Below are 18,243 nucleotides of genomic sequence, written 5' to 3'. Positions count from 1 at the left end.
CATGGAGTCATGGGGGGGGGGGGGGGGGTGCTGGAGCCTATCCCAGCTTTTCAATGGGCGCAAGGCACACAGTAACACCCTGGACGGGACACCAGTCCATCACAGGGCAGACACACGTAAACACACCCGGAGGAAACCCACGCAGACACGGGGAGAACATGCAAACTCCACACAGAAAGTACCCGGACCACGCCTGGGGATCGAACGCAGGACCTTCTTGCTGTGAGGCGACAGTGCTACCCACTAAGCCACCGTGCCGCCCGAAAACATATTTTACAAATTCATAATTTCATTTAAGGGTGGCACGGTGGTGTTGCCGCCTTACATTAAGAAGGGCCTGGGCTTGATTCCCAGGGTCCTTTCTGTGTCGAGTTCGCATGTTCTCCCTGTGTTTGCATGGGTTTCTTATGGGTGCTCCGGTTTCCTCTCTCGAGTCCAAAGACATGCAGTCAGGCCAATTGGAGCTACTTAAATCTGCCACGTGTGTGTATATGTGTGTGTGTGTGCCCTGTGATGGACTGGCAACCTGCCTTTTGACCAACAAATCAGACTCATCGCGACTCTGACCAGTAAATGAATTAATAATTTTATTCATTAAAAGAATTAAGTCATATCAGCCTGTGAATATGTACCTTGTGCTCTTAGCTACAATCCCGTTCTGAATACTTATTTGTTAATTTAGCTTATTGAAAACTTCCATGCGTGCTTAATTTTACCATAAATCTTAGGCCTTCATGTTTATGTCACATTAGATCTGTCAAATTAACGTTTATACAGAAACATTATACCATAATCTAAAAAAATTACTTAAGAAAGGGAGTTTAGGACTCCACTATTTCCCACTGAGGTCAAATAGAAAGCACCAAACGGCGAGGCGTAGTTCATAAGAACTGCATTTCCCATCAAACACCGCGCTCATCAACGAGCATTAGCAACACCTGTAACAGTGCTATATTATAATGAGTAGAGAATGACGCAGTGCTTTGTCTGTGTTTCTCATTGACTGAGCCGGTATGGTGTTTAATGCGCTATATAAGTGTTATATAAAAGAAAGAAAAAACAACTTTTAAAACATATAAAATCAATTTTAAACGTGAAGTGTTGCTGAGGGGATTCGGGGAGTGTTCACGTTCACTTAAACTTAGAAAAAATGTTAAATTAGGTTTACTAATCTAGTTTGCTGACAAGGGTGTGTTCGCGAACAGTGTTGTCAGGTGTTTTTTCGAAGCCTGAACGCTTATTCATCCCATCACTGGCTGTAAAATGGTACTAAATTATATTAGGGAAAAACAATTGTTAACAGTTGTAAACAGACTTAATACAGCAAAACAAGCTACACAGTGTTGTCTGATGTACTGTGGTAAAGTTTCAAATTCAACATTCAGTCGGAAAAATCACGTAATACCAACTAATTTTACAAATTATAGACATATAAAAGTTGGCAACATGATCACAATTTCATGTTTAATCCAGGATTACGATTGTTTATGAAAATAAAACGGCTTTTACTGATGAACTCCCACTGATACTAACGAGTTAGGGACCATCGTAAAACTAACGCAATAAACGTAAGAACAATCATAAGGTTCACATTAATTATTTGATTTATCGATATGAAACCCCTTTTACATACACACACCGAGCTTTTTTTGTGCACAGGCATGCTGGAAGAGTAAAGGGCCTTCCTTAAACTGTTGCAAAGTTGGAAGCATATAATTTTTTTATATAATTAATTTATTATACGTGTTGGAAACCATTAGAAGTGGTCCCAATACGTTTGTTCACATGGTTTATGTTTTAAATAAGAAGAAAAGAAAATATTGGGTTTTCATTTGAGAGCATTTGAGAACATTCGTCACAATTTTCTGTCCTTCATCGCCTGTTTCTTTTATGAGGAGTTAATATATCACAGTGACGGCAGAAGAAAACGGTGGCGTCATAAATCAAGATCAATGGTGTTGGGTGTCAATATAACCTAATGAAGCTGACAGTGAAATTAATTACACTGAAGAAGATGAACTGCCGCCGCTCTCTTTCTCTCCGAATAAGCTCCGGCGTTGGCGGCGTATCAGTGATCAATATCCCTGGAGTCTTTGACTCTTTGTGCAGACGTAACGCGGCCGGCGTCCTCTTTCTTCATCTCGGCGCTGAGACCCGATCGATACCGAATTATATCTCTCTGTTTTGGTGAGCCATTAAGTAGCTCTTATTTATTAGCGCTGCTGATCATGCTGTCAGGAAGATCTGAGAGATGAGAGATTCATGGCTGCCCAACCGGCCCATCAGATTATCTACAGAAACAGGTCAGCACCTGCATATGGGCGGAGATGCTGAAGCTGGATTTAAAAAGCAGCCAAGAGTCAAAATATTTGGGTCGGCAAGAACAAGATGATTCCAAGGGAGCTGAACCAGACAGTCCCCACAACGATTGTTCTATTTATATTTGCTGCAGATGATTTACTCTTTGTTAAAATACCATTTAATTCTATCAGTTCTTTATTTTCCCTCTTGAAGTAGCAGATACCAGGAAGCTCGGGTGGTGCAGCGGTAAAGTAAAATCAGCTAACCAACCACTTGCTGATATCTTGGGTTCCAGTCCCAGCTCGAGTCCCAGCGGTGCTATCGGCCGGTCAGGCATCTGCAGGACATAATTGTCTATAACCGGGACATGGGACGCGCACTTCTTAGTGCCAGTTCCAAGCCCAGATAGAAGGTTGTGTCCTATTCCAAGTCTGGTATGCAGACCAGATCCGCTGTGTCGACCCATAAATATGGAAACAGCCGAAAGAAAAATGTGGAGACTACCAAAGTGGCTTATTGAAAATCAGATAATCGGAATATGGATGAGAGAATGCTTCTTTTGTGCGAGCTGTTAATAAATAGTAGGGGTTAAAGAATCATATTACATCAGTATGTTGCTGCATTCTTCACCTAGATATACCAACAAAATGTTGTAAAAGAGGATTCTGAGTGGCGCTTCCCCTTTCATGCCTGATAATGATCCTGATTCCAACCTATGGCTAGGAGCTGACTGGCCATGCTCTCAGGGTGTAAAATATCAACTCCAAACTCTGCAGAGTAAAAAGGATAAGGCGGGCGGGAGCTTAAATGGGCATAGCAGTCTAATGCCAATGCCACCACTGTGGCTCGTTTAAGCTCTCGGGTATGAGTCTCAGCTGCTTTACCGGCCTGGCCGGATGCTAAACGGACCCAATTAGATGTGTCTAAGAGTCGGCTTGTGATTCCATTGGCTTATTGTTTGACTGTGGCTCTGCATGAGTAGTGGATAAACAATCACAAACTGTGTTTGGATTTTTAGGGAGAAAAAGTAAAAATGAAATACATAAATACTAGGGCTGGCTCTATACCACTTTTTTATGTCCGATACCGATGCAAATTGAGTATCTGCCGATACCGATACAAGTCCGACACCGTCATTTTCTTCTCTCAAACAACTGAGCAGTAATAATATGTCTCAATGCACCATGGGTAAACTAGCTATCTACATAACGCTCAGACTGTAAAACAAATATTCTAAAGGAAGAAATACAGAAACTACAACATCACACTTATGCAAAAGTGCTGTTTTTATTTTCACTTTTACACACACACAACATTTAGCAGCATTTTTGGCTTGTTTAACAAAAGTGTCCACAATTGGAAGATGTGGATGTCAATCAAACGTGATAGACCAATTTTTTTTGATTTTCTGTTAAAGTTCTGTCACGTTTTTAGATTATTAAAAACCAAAGCGTGCATATTATTAAACCCTGCTGGATTTTAAAGAGGACGTCTGTGGCTAAACGGGAAACGTTGTCGTTTGTTTTATTTCATAAAGATGAGAGATCTACAAGCCAGGACAAGATAGGTTCTTTATCTTAAGTGAGCGATTTATCATTTATAAAGCAATTTTTATTGTGTTTAAACAGTGTTTTTAGATGTGGCAGTAGTAGATGATTTTTTAAAATACACACAAACAATGGCCTTATTTACATTAAGTTGTGCTTACATTAAGTTGCTTACATTAAGCAACAGTATCGGATCAGATTACACGTTTTTTTCATTCTGATATCCGATCCAGTGATTTGGGCCAAAATCGGACCGGGTATCAGATCGGTGCCAGCCCTAATTATTTGATTTACTTACAATATACTCTATAAAGAGTTTTTTTCCCAAATAAAATTCTTGACATGGAATTTTTGACATTATTTTTCACGTCTTGTCAGAAAACCTTTAGATTTGGTTGCTCAATTTAACTTAAAAAATGTTGGGACAGTTAAGTGTTAACCATTCTTAACACCATGCCCCATTTGTTGACCTAATAGCCGTGTTCAGAAATAGTAATGCTTCCCCTCCAGCGCTCTAATGGCCTGGAAGTTGCACTGGACCGGCCGCAGGTGATTAGCTGGACGATTTGTTAGCAGTAACTGGAACTTATCCTCGCCTGCTAGAGCACATCGTTGACTCGGCTTGACCCGAACAAAACACAGTAGATGTTTATCTGTCCATTATCATGACCATTCTTGGGTCACAATGGAGGTGTGAAATTTCAGACCAAAACAGGAACGGCTGAGTAACTGCTTTCCGCTGACGTCTCGGGAGATGCCGGTCAAAATGAGCAAACGCACACTGACAAAGCATACTGCAAGCTCAGGTCTTTGTAAAAAGCGGTTAGAAGAGAGAGCAGAACCCCATTATACCACTTTTTGTTGATGGACGTGGTGTAGACGGCTGGTTTGAAGTTTGCACAGTGTCGGTGCGCTTTAAAAATAGCCTGACAAAATTTCTGCTGCTTAAATCAGCACAGTACTTCTATACTGATTCATTTTAAAAATGGAACGAAAAGACGACGGTCAGCACTGCGGCTCGCGCAACGAAGCACGGCAACTTGCCAATCTTGCAAAGGTTTGGTGGTACCGAGTGAGGTCGAGAAGAACAACATCTAATCATGTGACCTTTAAAAATCCAACTTATTGCAGTGAGAAAAGGCCACGTTCCATTTTTTTGTGCATCCTGTAATTCATCAGAGGGCGGATACGGCACTTCAGGTCGACTGGTCACCTACCAGCCCTGCCACATGGAGGTAAACCTGCTCAGCAGGATCTAAACAGGACTGATGAACATCTGAGATCTGGACAACATCGATGAAGCACCTGAATTACACTCCAAGGTTTACAGCGTTTGTACATGTATAGGACGTTGTATTGTGCCAACAGAGGTTGGAATTGCACAGCGGCAGTGAAACCTAGACCTTCCCCTCACTAGAGGGACGGCCAGCTAGGTCGATAGCACCGCCTGGGATTCAAACTCCAGAGCTCGACATTTCAGTGGTGGATGCCCAGCACCTCAGCCAAGCACCATCATAGTTATGAAGAAATATTTTTGCTGACCAAGATACTATAAGAGCTTGAGAGAGTGGTTAGCATCGGCACCCATTAATTTTAATAGAGTTCGCTTAATGGTGCATGAATTCTGAACCCTTGGCAATATTAAAATGTATATTTTATACAGTTATAATTTAGAATAGAATGCCTTTATGTGTCATTTATAAACCACCTCCTTGTTTCTACACTCACTGTCCATTTTATCAGCTCCACTTACCATATAGAAGCACTTTGTAGTTTTACAATTACGGACTGTAGTCCATCTGTTTCTCTACATGCTTTGTTAGCCCCCTTTCAATGGTCAGGACCTCCACAGGACCACCACATAGCAGGTATTATTTAGGTGGTGGATCATTCTCAGCACTGCAGTGACACTGACATGGTGGTGGTGTGTTAGTGTGTGTTGTGCTGACACAGCAGCGCTGCTGGAGTTTTTAAATACTGTGTCCACTCACTGTCAGATGGTGTAAAGTCAGAGACGATCGCTCATCTATTGCTGCTGTTTGAGTCGGTCATCTTCTAGACCTTCATCAGTGGTCACAGGACGCTGCCCACGGGGCGCTGTTGGCTGGATATTTTTGTTTGGTGGGCTATTCTCAGTCCAGCAGTGACAGTGAGGTGTTTAAAAACTCCAGCAGCGCTGCTGTGTCTGATCCACTCATACCAGCACAACACACACTAACACACCACCACCATGTCAGTGTCACTGCAGTGCTGAAAATGATCCACCACCCAAATAATACCTGCTCTGTGGTGGTCCTGTGGGGGTCCTGACCATTGAAGAACAGCATGAAAGGAGCTAACAAAGCATGTAGAGAAACAGATGGACTACAGTCAGTAATTGTAGAACTACAAAGTGCTTCTATATGGTAAGTGGAGCTGATAAAATGGACAGTGAGTGTAGAAACAAGGAGGTGGTTTTAATGTTATGGCTGATCAGTGTATATATACAGGTGTACAGTACAACAGAATTCTTTCTTCACATATCCCAGCTTGTTTGGAAGCTGGGGTCAGAGCGCAGGGTCAGAAACAAGAATACCCAAAAAAAAAAAAACCACACAGATGGGAGAAGAACATACAAAACTCCTAACAGACTTCCAGCTTTGGTTCTTTTTCACTCTGCTGCTAATTCCTAATCCTCAGCCGCACCGACCTGAACCTGCACTGAGCAAAAGAAACAGACCTCGGTCCTCCTCATTAATGTCTGTAATTGCTGTAATCAATCTCTTAGTCCCCAGCAGGACGAAGGACAAAACAGCGAGACAATGAGAGAGCCGTCCTCCGACACGTTCCCTTTCCGAACCAGTGAGCACAGAGGACGAGAGGAAAGACGGAGTAAAGTTTCGCTCCTCAGGCTTTCGGCTCTCGGCTCCTTAATTACAGTAGCTTTATTAAAACCCCTCCACCCTCGTTAGAATGCACCGAGCTCCGCCATTCCCTCAAGTTCTGATTCCATTTTCCCCACGATGCTGGATTAATATCTTTAATTAAAATGATTAGGCCCCAAATAATACCCCATAATTAAGAAATGAATCACAGGAAGCTCGCTTCTCCTGAAATAAGGTGATTTAAAAATGTGCTTCGATCGTTTCATTTCTTATTTATATTTTCATTCATACAGTGGTGTCAGAAACGCCTGGCTGGCTCGGTCATACTGAACATATCTGTCTGTACTATCAGGCCAAAAGTATGTAGACACCCTACGTTGCTAACATATATATATGATATATATATGAGGGTTCTTCAAAAAGTTTCCACACTTTTTTTAAACTATTTAAAAACAAATGTCAGCCGCTCAGGTGGCGCAGCGGTAAAAACACACGCTGAACACCAGAGCTGGGATCTCACATCGTATCGAATCTCGGCTCTGCCTGCCGGCTAAGGCTGAGCGGCCACATCAACAACGATTGGCCTGTTGTTCAGATATGGGCGGGACTAAGCCGGATGGGGTCTCTCTCATGACTGGTGCAATTACGACCTCTGCTGGTTGATTGATGGTGCCTGCACAGAGATGAGTATAGAGTGCTCTCAGGGTGTGTCTCTCCGTACACAATGCTGAGCTGCACTGCACTCGTCAAAGTGTAGGTGATAAGATGCATACGGCATGCTGCCCACGTGTTGAGGGGGTGTGGGTTAGCTTCGTTCTCCTCAATCAGAGTGGGGATCGGCACTGGTGGAGAGGAGGCATGACACAATCGGGCAATTGGACCCGCTAAAAAGTGAGAAAATGCATAAAGTATTTATAAAAATATTTATAAAAGCAAATTCCATTACTTTTCTACATAGTCGCTTTCCAATGCATTTTTCCAGCATCGTACCGACTTTTTAATGTTTTTGGTTGAGCACGTAGCCACTGATGCACCACTGCTTTCACATCATCATCACATGAAAATCTTCTTCCCCTTAAAGCTTCTTTGAGCGTCCAAAAAGGTGGAAATCAGATGGAGCTAAATCCAGACTATAAGCGCCTCTCAGTCTCTCAGACATGACCGATTCCCACTCCTCCAACTACACCTTCACCGCTTATAACCAAAATATAAAAGTGCAGAAACTTTTTGAAGGTCCCTCGTACTTCCAACTTTGTAGTCCAAAAATCTCAACTTTAAAACAACATGAGGACTTATTCACTTATTCATTGTCTGCTTTACCACCGCTTGATCCTATTTAGGGTCTCAGTGGGTCCGATTCACTGGGCGAAAGACAGGAAACACCCTGGACATGTCCCCAGGTCACACACACTCATACCTAGGGAGACTTTAGCATCTCAGATTAACCTGACTGGATATCTTTGGATTGTGGGAGGAAACCGGAGCTCCTAGGAGAAACCCACACGGACCCTCGAGCCACACAGAAAGGACCAGGACCGCCCCATCTGGGAATCGGGTGACAGTGCCACCCACAGAGAGACTAATGGGTGTAGGTTAAATAATTTGATATCTCCTTAAATAAGGAGCTAAAAGAAGAAAAAATGCAATAAAGATGAAAGAGAACTCAGATAAAGGTACAAATAAAACAGAAGCAGTAATAATAAATAAAGAGACCTTGACCGGATTAAGAGGTGCTTGGGTGGCGTGGAGGTAAAATATGCTAGCCGATGGCACAGCGGAAATTCAAATCGCGGATCGTAGCTGTGCCATCAGCCAGTCGGGCATCTACACTGCTTTGCTAAGTACCTCCAAACTCACTGTAGGTGTGTGTGTGTGTGTGTGTGTGTGTGTGTGTGTGTGTGTGTGTGAGGGGTTTTTCCAGCTCACTGCATGCTTAGTGCTAGTCTGCTTTCTCATGAGAGATGTCCAGTTCACTGGTGCTGATGACTGAACAAGACTAGTTACCCCTCTCTGTCCACCCCCATCGCTCCTTACCCTCACCTCACCTCTACCTCCTCTCGCTCGGCCACTGTTCCTACCCACCCCTCTCCCTCTCCCTCTCTCTTATTGTACAGCTGTCAGAACTGGCATGGCTCCCCCGACAATCTGCTCGTTAATAGCTAATATCAGGGTACATTTCCTACAGCACTGAAGCGGAACTGAGGGATGGCATCGGGACTATAGGCTCACACACACACACACACACACACACACACACACACAGAACCGACTGACATACAGCTGCTGACGCATCTTTTAATCTATAGCAACAATCTCAATGTCCTCTGTGCATCTCGGAGGAACTGCAAGGCATCAACACACACTCACACACACACACACACACACACAGCTGGACATTTGTTACCTGAGTTTTCAGTCAGTGTGTTTGTATTTTAATAGATTTAAAATTATGATGGATACAGGAAAATATACTTCACATTCTCTAATTAAAAAAGGGCAATTTAATTATTTAAGTAAATCAACGCAACTAGTTTTAAGTATTTTTGAATTAGCAGCATTAACTTTGTCTTTTCTGCAAACCAGTTTTCCACGATGATGCTAATGCACATGCGTGATTGGGAATGTAATGGGATATAGATGTTTACATGGCGATTGTTATTTTATTTAATGGGTAATTTAAAGGAATAGCCACCTCATTAAATAGGACAGAAACTGTATTGGAAATGGCCTTAATCTGGCTAGTATACATGGATTGTTAACAGATTATGAGGCTGCATGTAAACGTGGATTCTGGATCCAATGAAGACTGATGACTGCCATGAAATACAGTAATTTATGCCATGATTTCTATAATAATCGTTATTAAACGAGATTTCAATGGCAAAAACCAACTTATTTCATTAACTTCCGGATAGACATCCCATTTACCATGGTAAATATTCACCCCTATGCTGGCATTACACCCATATATAGAAGTTGGCAGCCACTTTGCCCTCCACTTTCCATTTCTGGCACGGTTCCACGGTTAGACCAGCTAATTCACCTTTTCGCCTTTCCGCTATCTGTCTCTGCCATCGCTGCTAATTAATATTCATCAGCGGCTAACGTTTCGACAAACAAACAAACACATGTTGCTGTTTCTGAAGAGCAGAAATAAAGGATCATTTGGTGTGAGGTGTCTGATCTTTCCTGACAGTCGTGTGGCACTCGACGCATCGTGATCTTTACGGAGGTTTATCTTCTCTAGTTTGATTTGTGAGAATCATGTGGCTCAGGGACTCTTTTGTTTTGGTTCAGGAGTTTCGTCTCCTTTGGTGCATCAAAAAGTAAAAAAAAAAAATGGTATTACCTAGACCTGATAAACAAAAGGACCATTGAGGAACCTTTTCTTCCCCAACAGTGACAGTGATATATGCAAATAAATATAAGACCCAGCACTCCTACCTTTACTTTTGATGGGGGTCATGAGTGGTTTGGAAGGCGAGAGGCTCTTAATGGGCTCCTTGTTGCTATTTTCGCCATTCATCAGAGAACATTTCCGCTTGCACTTGGGCGACTCCAGAGATTTAATCTTCTTGGCATGTTTGGTTCCTTTGTAGTGGGACACGGCCTGGCTCTGATGGAGAAACGGTGCCAAGATGGAGAGGATGAGGATAAATGAGAAGAAAAGAGAGTGAGAGTGAGAGTGAGTGAGAGAGAGAGAGAGAGAGAGAGAGAGAGAGAGAGAGAGAGAGAGAGAGAGAGAGAGAGAGAGAGAGAGAGAGAAGGGAGAGAGAATTCAAAACATCAGTATGGGGTTGAGAATCTGGGAACCACAACAAACTGTAAAAGCCAAGAGTTTTGATTTGCTTCCTTGGAAGCAACTGGGATGTAACCAAGGCCACATTTCTAGCAGTTTCAGGCCTCAGTCACAGCTCAGCTGCATTGTAAGATGACAAACCGAATCCATCCGCCCCAGGGTACCGGGGAAGCGAGAGTTGGATCCAGGAAGTTCTATTGGATCCCTGATGGCAGTTAAAATGAGGTCAAATCCAAATTGTCAAAGCTTTTCATTTCCAGCAATTGTAAACGTCTTTCTGACTCGTTTTGGTCTTTTGCACAATAAATTGAGGTCCCTGTGACTCTCAATGTAGAATTTAGGACCGTGGCTATGATGGCATTGTATCCAACAAGCAAAAGAAGTCTGTTTTACCCAGAATCCTTCATGTAAATACAGTGTATCACAAAAGTGAGTACACCCCTCACATTTCTGCAGATATTTAAGTATATCTTTTCATGGGACAACACTGACAAAATGACACTTTGACACAATGAAAAGTAGTCTGTGTGCAGCTTATATAACAGTGTAAATTTATTCTTCCCTCAAAATAACTCAATATACAGCCATTAATGTCTAAACCACCGGCAACAAAAGTGAGTACACCCCTAAGAGACTACACCCCTAAATGTCCAAATTGAGCACTGCTTGTCATTTTCCCTCCAAAATGTCATGTGATTTGTTAGTGTTACTAGGTCTCAGGTGTGCATAGGGAGCAGGCGTGTTCAATTTAGTAGTACAGCTCTCACACTCTCTCATACTGGTCACTGAAAGTTCCAACATGGCACCTCATGGCAAAGAACTCTCTGAGGATCTTAAAAGACGAATTGTTGCGCTACATGAAGATGGCCAACACCCTGAAACTTAGCTGCAGCACAGTGGCCAAGATCATCCAGCGTTTTAAAAGAGCAGAGTCCACTCAGAACAGACCTCGCGTTGGTCGTCCAAAGAAGCTGAGTGCACGTGCTCAGCGTCACATCCAACTGCTGTCTTTGAAAGATAGGCGCAGGAGTGCTGTCAGCATTGCTGCAGAGATTGAAAAGGTGGGGGGTCAGCCTGTCAGTGCTCAGACCATACGCCGCACACTACATCAAATTGGTCTGCATGGCTGTCACCCCAGAAGGAAGCCTCTTCTGAAGTCTCTACACAAGAAAGCCCGCAAACAGTTTGCTGAAGACATGTCAACAAAGGACATGGATTACTGGAACCATGTCCTATGGTCTGATGAGACCAAGATTAATTTGTTTGGTTCAGACTGTCTCAAGCATGTGTGGCGGCAATCAGGTGAGGTGTACAAAGATAAGTGTGTCATGCCTACAGTCAAGCATGGTGGTGGGAATGCCATGGTCTGGGGCTGCATGAGTGCAGCCGGTGTTGGGGAGTTACATTTCATTGAGGGACACATGAACTCCAATATGTACTGTGAAATACTGAAGCAGAGCATGATCCCCTCCCTCCGGAAACTGGGTCGCAGGGCAGTGTTCCAGCATAATAATGACCCCAAACACGCCTCTAAGACGACCACTGCTTTATTGAAGAGGCTGAGGGTAAAGGTGATGGACTGACCAAGCATGTCTCCAGACCTAAACCCAATAGAACATCTTTGGGGCATCCTCAAGCGGAAGGTGGAGGAGCGCAAAGTCTCGAATATCCGCCAGCTCCGTGATGTCGTCATGGAGGAGTGGAAAAGCATTCCAGTGGCAACCTGTGAAGCTCTGGTAAACTCCATGCCCAGGAGAGTTAAGGCAGTTCTGGGAAATAATGGTGGCCACACAAAATATTGACACTTCAGGAACTTTCACTAAGGGGTGTACTCACTTTTGTTGCCGGTGGTTTAGACATTAATGGCTGTATATTGAGTTATTTTGAGGGAAGAATAAATTTACACTGTTAAATAAGCTGCACACAGACTACTTTTCATTGTGTCAAAGTGTCATTTTGTCAGTGTTGTCCCATGAAAAGATATACTTAAATATCTGCAGAAATGTGAGGGGTGTACTCACTTTTGTGATACACTGTACATGTGCAACTGAAACTATGCTTTCTCTGTTAGCGTCTTCCAAGGTAAACCCAAAGGTAGTTCCAAATGGTTTTCTACTCTCTATATTTGTTTACCACATTGGGTAAACCATAATGGCTTTGACATCTAGGGTCGCACCATTTGTCGCCAATTTAAAACCATTTGGGATTAGCCCAGCTGGTTAAGTTTTACCTACAGTACCTATAGTGATGATTGGTTTAACAATCCAGGCTTTTACTGATATACAGTAAGTCTAGATCAGAGTCCAGACAGAACCAGGGTGGGACTTTCTGCTGTCCAATATATTAGAACTCATATATTAGACAGGATGGCACCTTTACAACAAGTCAGTTTTTCAAGAGCTGCCCAGCCAACTGTACGTGCCGTTATTTTAATGAATGAATGTCTAGGAGTAACAACAGCTCAACACAGACAAGTGTGCATAATGTAAAAACTGACCGTCCTTCATAGATCAGGTTTATAGGTGTTTAAAAACCAGCACACAAGTCTAAGATCACCATGTGCAATGCTAAGTCTTTGGAGTCAAACACACAGCTATAGAACTATAGAAAGTCTGAGCAATGAGCAATGCCAGGATGGCACCATAAAAGGTATGTTTGGTGAAGGAGAAATGATGGTCTAGTGGCTTGGAATAGACCTACATTCTACTAAAGGGAAGTCTTAATGCCCCCATGAAGTGCCTCCAGCTTGTGCATACAGGAAGCTCCATTAATAAATGAGTTTAATGTGGAAGAACGTGGCTGGTCCTTGATCTCAACCCCATCATCCCATTCCAACACTCTTGGGATTTATCAATGGCTAACCTAAGCAAAGCTTGAGGGTTAAATGAAAGGGAATTCCTACAGTTATGTTCCAATATCTAGTCAAATAGAATGTAGATGTTCTTATGCATCCAAGAAACTTTAAAATACTAAAATAAACATCTCAGCTGGTTTTCCAATCATGATAAGCCTCCTGGATGATCAATAATTCAACAGCATTGTCAATTTCTGAGCCTTTCAAGACTAGGAACAAAGGTTGCTGTGACTGACATTGACAGGGTCACATTCAGTCGTTCTTGTTTACCCAACCGTGGCGTTCAGGAACGCGAACTCCACTGACTGACAGGCCAAATGACAGACATACGAATTCCAGACATCACGTTCAGTCCCCTCCAGACATCCTCCTGACCCAGAGTCAGACTAGTTTTAAAATCAGGTTCATATATTAATTCTCTCAGGGTTGGCATATTGGCATATGGGAGATTTCTTATAAATCTGTTTCTTTTGACAAAGAAGTGACAGAAAAAGAAAGAAGTCACTGCGTTGCGATTAGAACGCATTAACAGTATAGATCAGACATTTCTAGCAGCGTAATCAGAGATGTGAGACGCCTTACAGCCCTCAAACCAAGCGTACAAATACAAAACACCACGTCTTCAATATCATTCCTTGTCGTCACAGAATTATAAAGACAAATGCAAAATCCTGAAGTGTGAAATGAAGGCAGAGAGCTCACGAGGCTTCGAACGTATAAGTGCATCACTGTAGGTGTATATTATATATTGTTATAATAATAGTGAAAGCAAGACACAAATGCAACAACAAACGGTTTCATCCATCCATCCGTTCACAGCAGAGCAGCAAAGACAGAGAGACGTTACATCCAGCGATGAATGTTTAGCGTGATTTCCACCTTCATCAATCTTTCATTACAGTTTCTGTATGGAAGAATTCTTCTCGCTGGAAGAGAGATTTTTCCTCAGAGAGATAAAAGGCGGTTAAATAACGCCATTAATCAATGGAACAACCAAATCAGAGCTACGGTCCTGAAAGTATTAGTTTGATATCTAAACTAGAAGTGAATATTTGCCTAAAAATGCACAAATATGTCGCATGCTGGTCTGTAAAGGCCGAATAATGATCGAATAATGATCTTACACAAAAAAACTTTTTTGTGAGTCCTTCTGAATTTTGGGATTTGCAATAAGGGAAGAAAATGTACCTTTCTGAACAGGATTCGGGATGCTCTGTTTGCTGATTCAGCTAAAGTTGATCATGAGCAAATCAGTCAGTGGTTACAAAAAGACTAGTAACCAGGTTGTTGGTCCCACCATTGCCAAGGTTCAAGGCCTTTAAATCTTAAGGCTGTTGTTATAGCTGAAATGATCACGTAGATCTACATCTATCTATCTGTCTGTCTGTCTGTCTGTCTGTCTCTGTCTGTCTATCTGTCTGTGTCTATCTGTCTGTCTGTCTATCTATATATCGGTCTGTCTGTCTGTATGTATCTATCTGTCTGTCTGTCTGTTTGTCTGTCTCTGTCTGTCTATCTGTCTGTGTCTATCTGTCTGTCTATCTATCTGTCTGTCTGTCTGTATCTATCTATCTGTCTGTCTGTCAGTCTATTTATCTAGCTGTCTATCTATCTAACTGTCCTATCTATCTATCTATCTATCTATCTATCTATCTATCTATCTATCTATCTATCTATCTATCTATCTGTCTGTCTGTCTGTCTATTTATCTGTCTGTCTGTCTGTCTGTCTGTCTGTCTCTATCTATCTATCTATCTATCTATCTATCTATCTATCTATCTATCTATCTATCTATCTATCTATCTGTCTCTGTCTATGTCTGTTTGTCTATCTATCTGTCTATCTGTCTGTCTGTCTATATGTCTGTTTATCTATCTATCTATCTATCTATCTATCTATCTGTCTGTCTGTCTGTCTGTCTGTCTGTCTGTCTGTCTGTCTGTCTATGTCTGTTTGTCTATCTATCTATCTGTCTGTCTATTTATCTGTCTGTCTGTCTCTGTCTGTCTGTCTGTCTCTATCTGTCTGTCTGTCTGTCTGTCTGTCTATCTATCTATCTACAGTGCCTTGCAAAAGTATTCAGCCCCCTTGAACTTTTCAACCTTTTGCCACATTTCAGGCTTCAAACATAACGATATGAAATTGTAATTTTTTGTGAAGAATCAACAACAAGTGGGACACAATCGTGAAGTAGAACGAAATTTATTGGATATTTTAAACTTTTTTTAGAAATAAAAAACTAAAAAGTGGGGTGTGCAATATTATTCAGCCCCTTTACTTTCAGTGCAGCAAACTCACTCCAGAAGTTCAGTGAGGATCTCTGAATGATCCAAAGTTGACCTAAATGACTGATGGTGATAAATAGAATCCACCTGTGTGTAATCAAGTCTCCGTATAAATGCACCTGCTCTGTGACAGTCTCAGAGTTCTGTTTAAAGCGCAGAGAGCATCATGAAGACCAAGGAACACACCAGGCAGGTCCGAGATACTGTTGTGGAGAAGTTTAAAGCCGGATTTGGATACAAAAAGATTTCCCAAGCTTTAAACATCTCAAGGAGCACTGTGCAAGCGATCATATTGAAATGGAAGGAGTATCAGACCACTGTAAATCTACCAAGACCCGGCCGTCCCTCTAAACTTTCAGCTCAAACAAGGAGAAGACTGATCAGAGATGCAGCCAAGAGGCCCATGATCACTCTGAATGAACTGCAGAGATCTACAGCTGAGCTGAGAGACTCTGTCCATAGGACACAATCAGTCGTACACTGCACAAATCTGGCCTTTATGGAAGAGTGGCAAGAAGAAAGCCATTTCTCAAAGATATCTATAAAAAGTCACCTGGGAGACACACCAAACATGTGGAAGAAGGTGCTCTGGTCAGATGAAACCAAAATCGAACTTTTTGGCCACAATGCAAAACGTTATGTTTGGCGTAAAAGCAACACAGCTCATCACCCTGAACACACCATCCCCACTGTCAAACATGGTGGTGGCAGCATCATGGTTTGGGCCTGCTTTTCTTCAGCAGGGACAGGGAAGATGGTTAAAATTGATGGGAAGATGGATGGAGCCAAATACAGGACCATTCTGGAAGAAAACCTGTTGCAGTCTGCAAAAGACCTGAGACTGGAACGGAGATTTATCTTCCAACAAGACAATGATCCAAAACATAAAGCAAAATCTACAATGGAATGGTTCACAAATAAACGTATCCAGGTGTTAGAATGGCCAAGTCAAAGTCCAGACCTGAATCCCATCGAGAATCTGTGGAAAGAGCTGAAAACTGCTGTTCACAAACGCTCTCCATCCAACCTCACTGAGCTCGAGCTGTTTTGCAAGGAAGAATGGGCAAAAATTTCTGTCTCTCGATGTGCAAAACTGATAGAGACATACCCCAAGCGACTTGCAGCTGTAATCGCAGCAAAAGGTGGCGCTACAAAGTATTAACGCAAGGGGGCTGAATAATATTGCACGCCCCACTTTTCAGTTTTTTATTTCTAAAAAAAGTTTAAAATATCCAATAAATTTCGTTCCACTTCACGATTGTGTCCCACTTGTTGTTGATTCTTCACAAAAAATTTAAATTTCATATCGTTATGTTTGAAGCCTAAATTGTGGCAAAAGGTTGAAAAGTTCAAGGGGGCTGAATACTTTTGCAAGGCACTGTATCTATCTATCATATTGGTACAGTGGTAGTCTAGTTGGTAGAGCTTTGGGCTATTAATCAGAAGGTTGTTGGTTCAAATCCAGGCTCTGCTATGCAGCCACTGTTGGGCCCTTGAGCAAGGCCCTTAACCCTGTCTGCTCCAGGGGCGCCGTACAATATCTGCCCCTGCGCTCTGACCCCAGCTTCCAAACAAGCTGGGATATGCAGAAAGAGAATTTCACTGTAATGTGCACATGTATCAGTATATACGACAAATAATGGCGTGCTTCTTATTTTAAAATTATATTATTAATACATAATACGTATTGGTTATAACCCGGTAGCTTCCTTTCGAATGAAGACCAGTGAATAAAACCTACAGAAAAAGTCTACAGATATACAAAGTTAAATTCTGTGATTTCATTCTCAAACTCGACATCTATCACCGCACCGCTCCGGAGGATCATTTCATTTTTAAAAAGGGTTAGAAATGAGAAAATCCACCATGATCAGACGTCTATTTAAATGGGTGAGGAAAATCGAGGTGGTTCAGATGAGAAGAAACGTCCTCACACTGCAAAATCTCCTCGAGCTTCAGTAATAGGGACGGCGATAGACATAATAACTCAGATATAATATCTCAGTCAGTCAGAACGGATCACCGTCCTAATAGAAGACGCCCGAGAAAATGGTATTTTTAATACAAAGTTCTCCGGGATTAAAGACCTCAGGGAAGATAAAACTCGCACGGCAGAAAGCTTTCGTGAATTAAAAACGACACCGGAGACGTAACAAGTTTTGGAAAGTTCACGTTACTGCCACAGAATGGATTAATTTCTGCCTTTTTAGGTAAAACCTACCCCGAAAGAGCGCCCACGCATTAATTAGTTTCATAGTGACTCTAAAAATAGCGGGGTATGATGAACGACGCCGAGGCCCACGGGGGAAAAACGGGGAATCAGCAAAGATGTGTTTGCTTTGCACGCATAGCGGTTCGGGATGCCAAACCCGGCAGCTATTTTTATCTTTTTGGCCTGAACTTCTATTCAGAGCAGATCGCAGGTGAGACCGAATCCAGTCTAAACACACAGCGGGGATAAACAAGACTTAAAAAAGTGGATCCACCAGTGGCTCTCTACTGGTGACCACTTGACAACCCTCAACCCCCGACCTCCACTCTATTGGGAAGGCTTTTTTAAATTATTTTATTTATGCATTTTTCTCCCCATTTT

General features: G+C 42.3%; 1 protein-coding gene across 3 annotated transcripts in view; it reads right to left on the bottom strand.

The window, feature by feature from the left end:
* Positions 1 to 18,243, bottom strand: part of znf385d (zinc finger protein 385D) — a 62,510-nt gene that overhangs the window by 7,222 nt on the left and 37,045 nt on the right. For all 3 annotated transcript variants that reach the window (XM_062985944.1, XM_062985945.1, XM_062985946.1), the window contains one exon: positions 10,157 to 10,328. In XM_062985944.1, coding sequence (XP_062842014.1) covers positions 10,157 to 10,328 — 172 coding nt within the window. The remainder of the gene's footprint in view (positions 1 to 10,156; positions 10,329 to 18,243) is intronic.

The sequence above is a fragment of the Trichomycterus rosablanca genome, chromosome 23 (assembly GCF_030014385.1).
Source record: "Trichomycterus rosablanca isolate fTriRos1 chromosome 23, fTriRos1.hap1, whole genome shotgun sequence".
NCBI lineage: Eukaryota > Metazoa > Chordata > Actinopteri > Siluriformes > Trichomycteridae > Trichomycterus > Trichomycterus rosablanca.
Note: the sequence above shows the minus strand (reverse complement) of the source record. Positions and strands in the feature narration are given on the sequence as shown.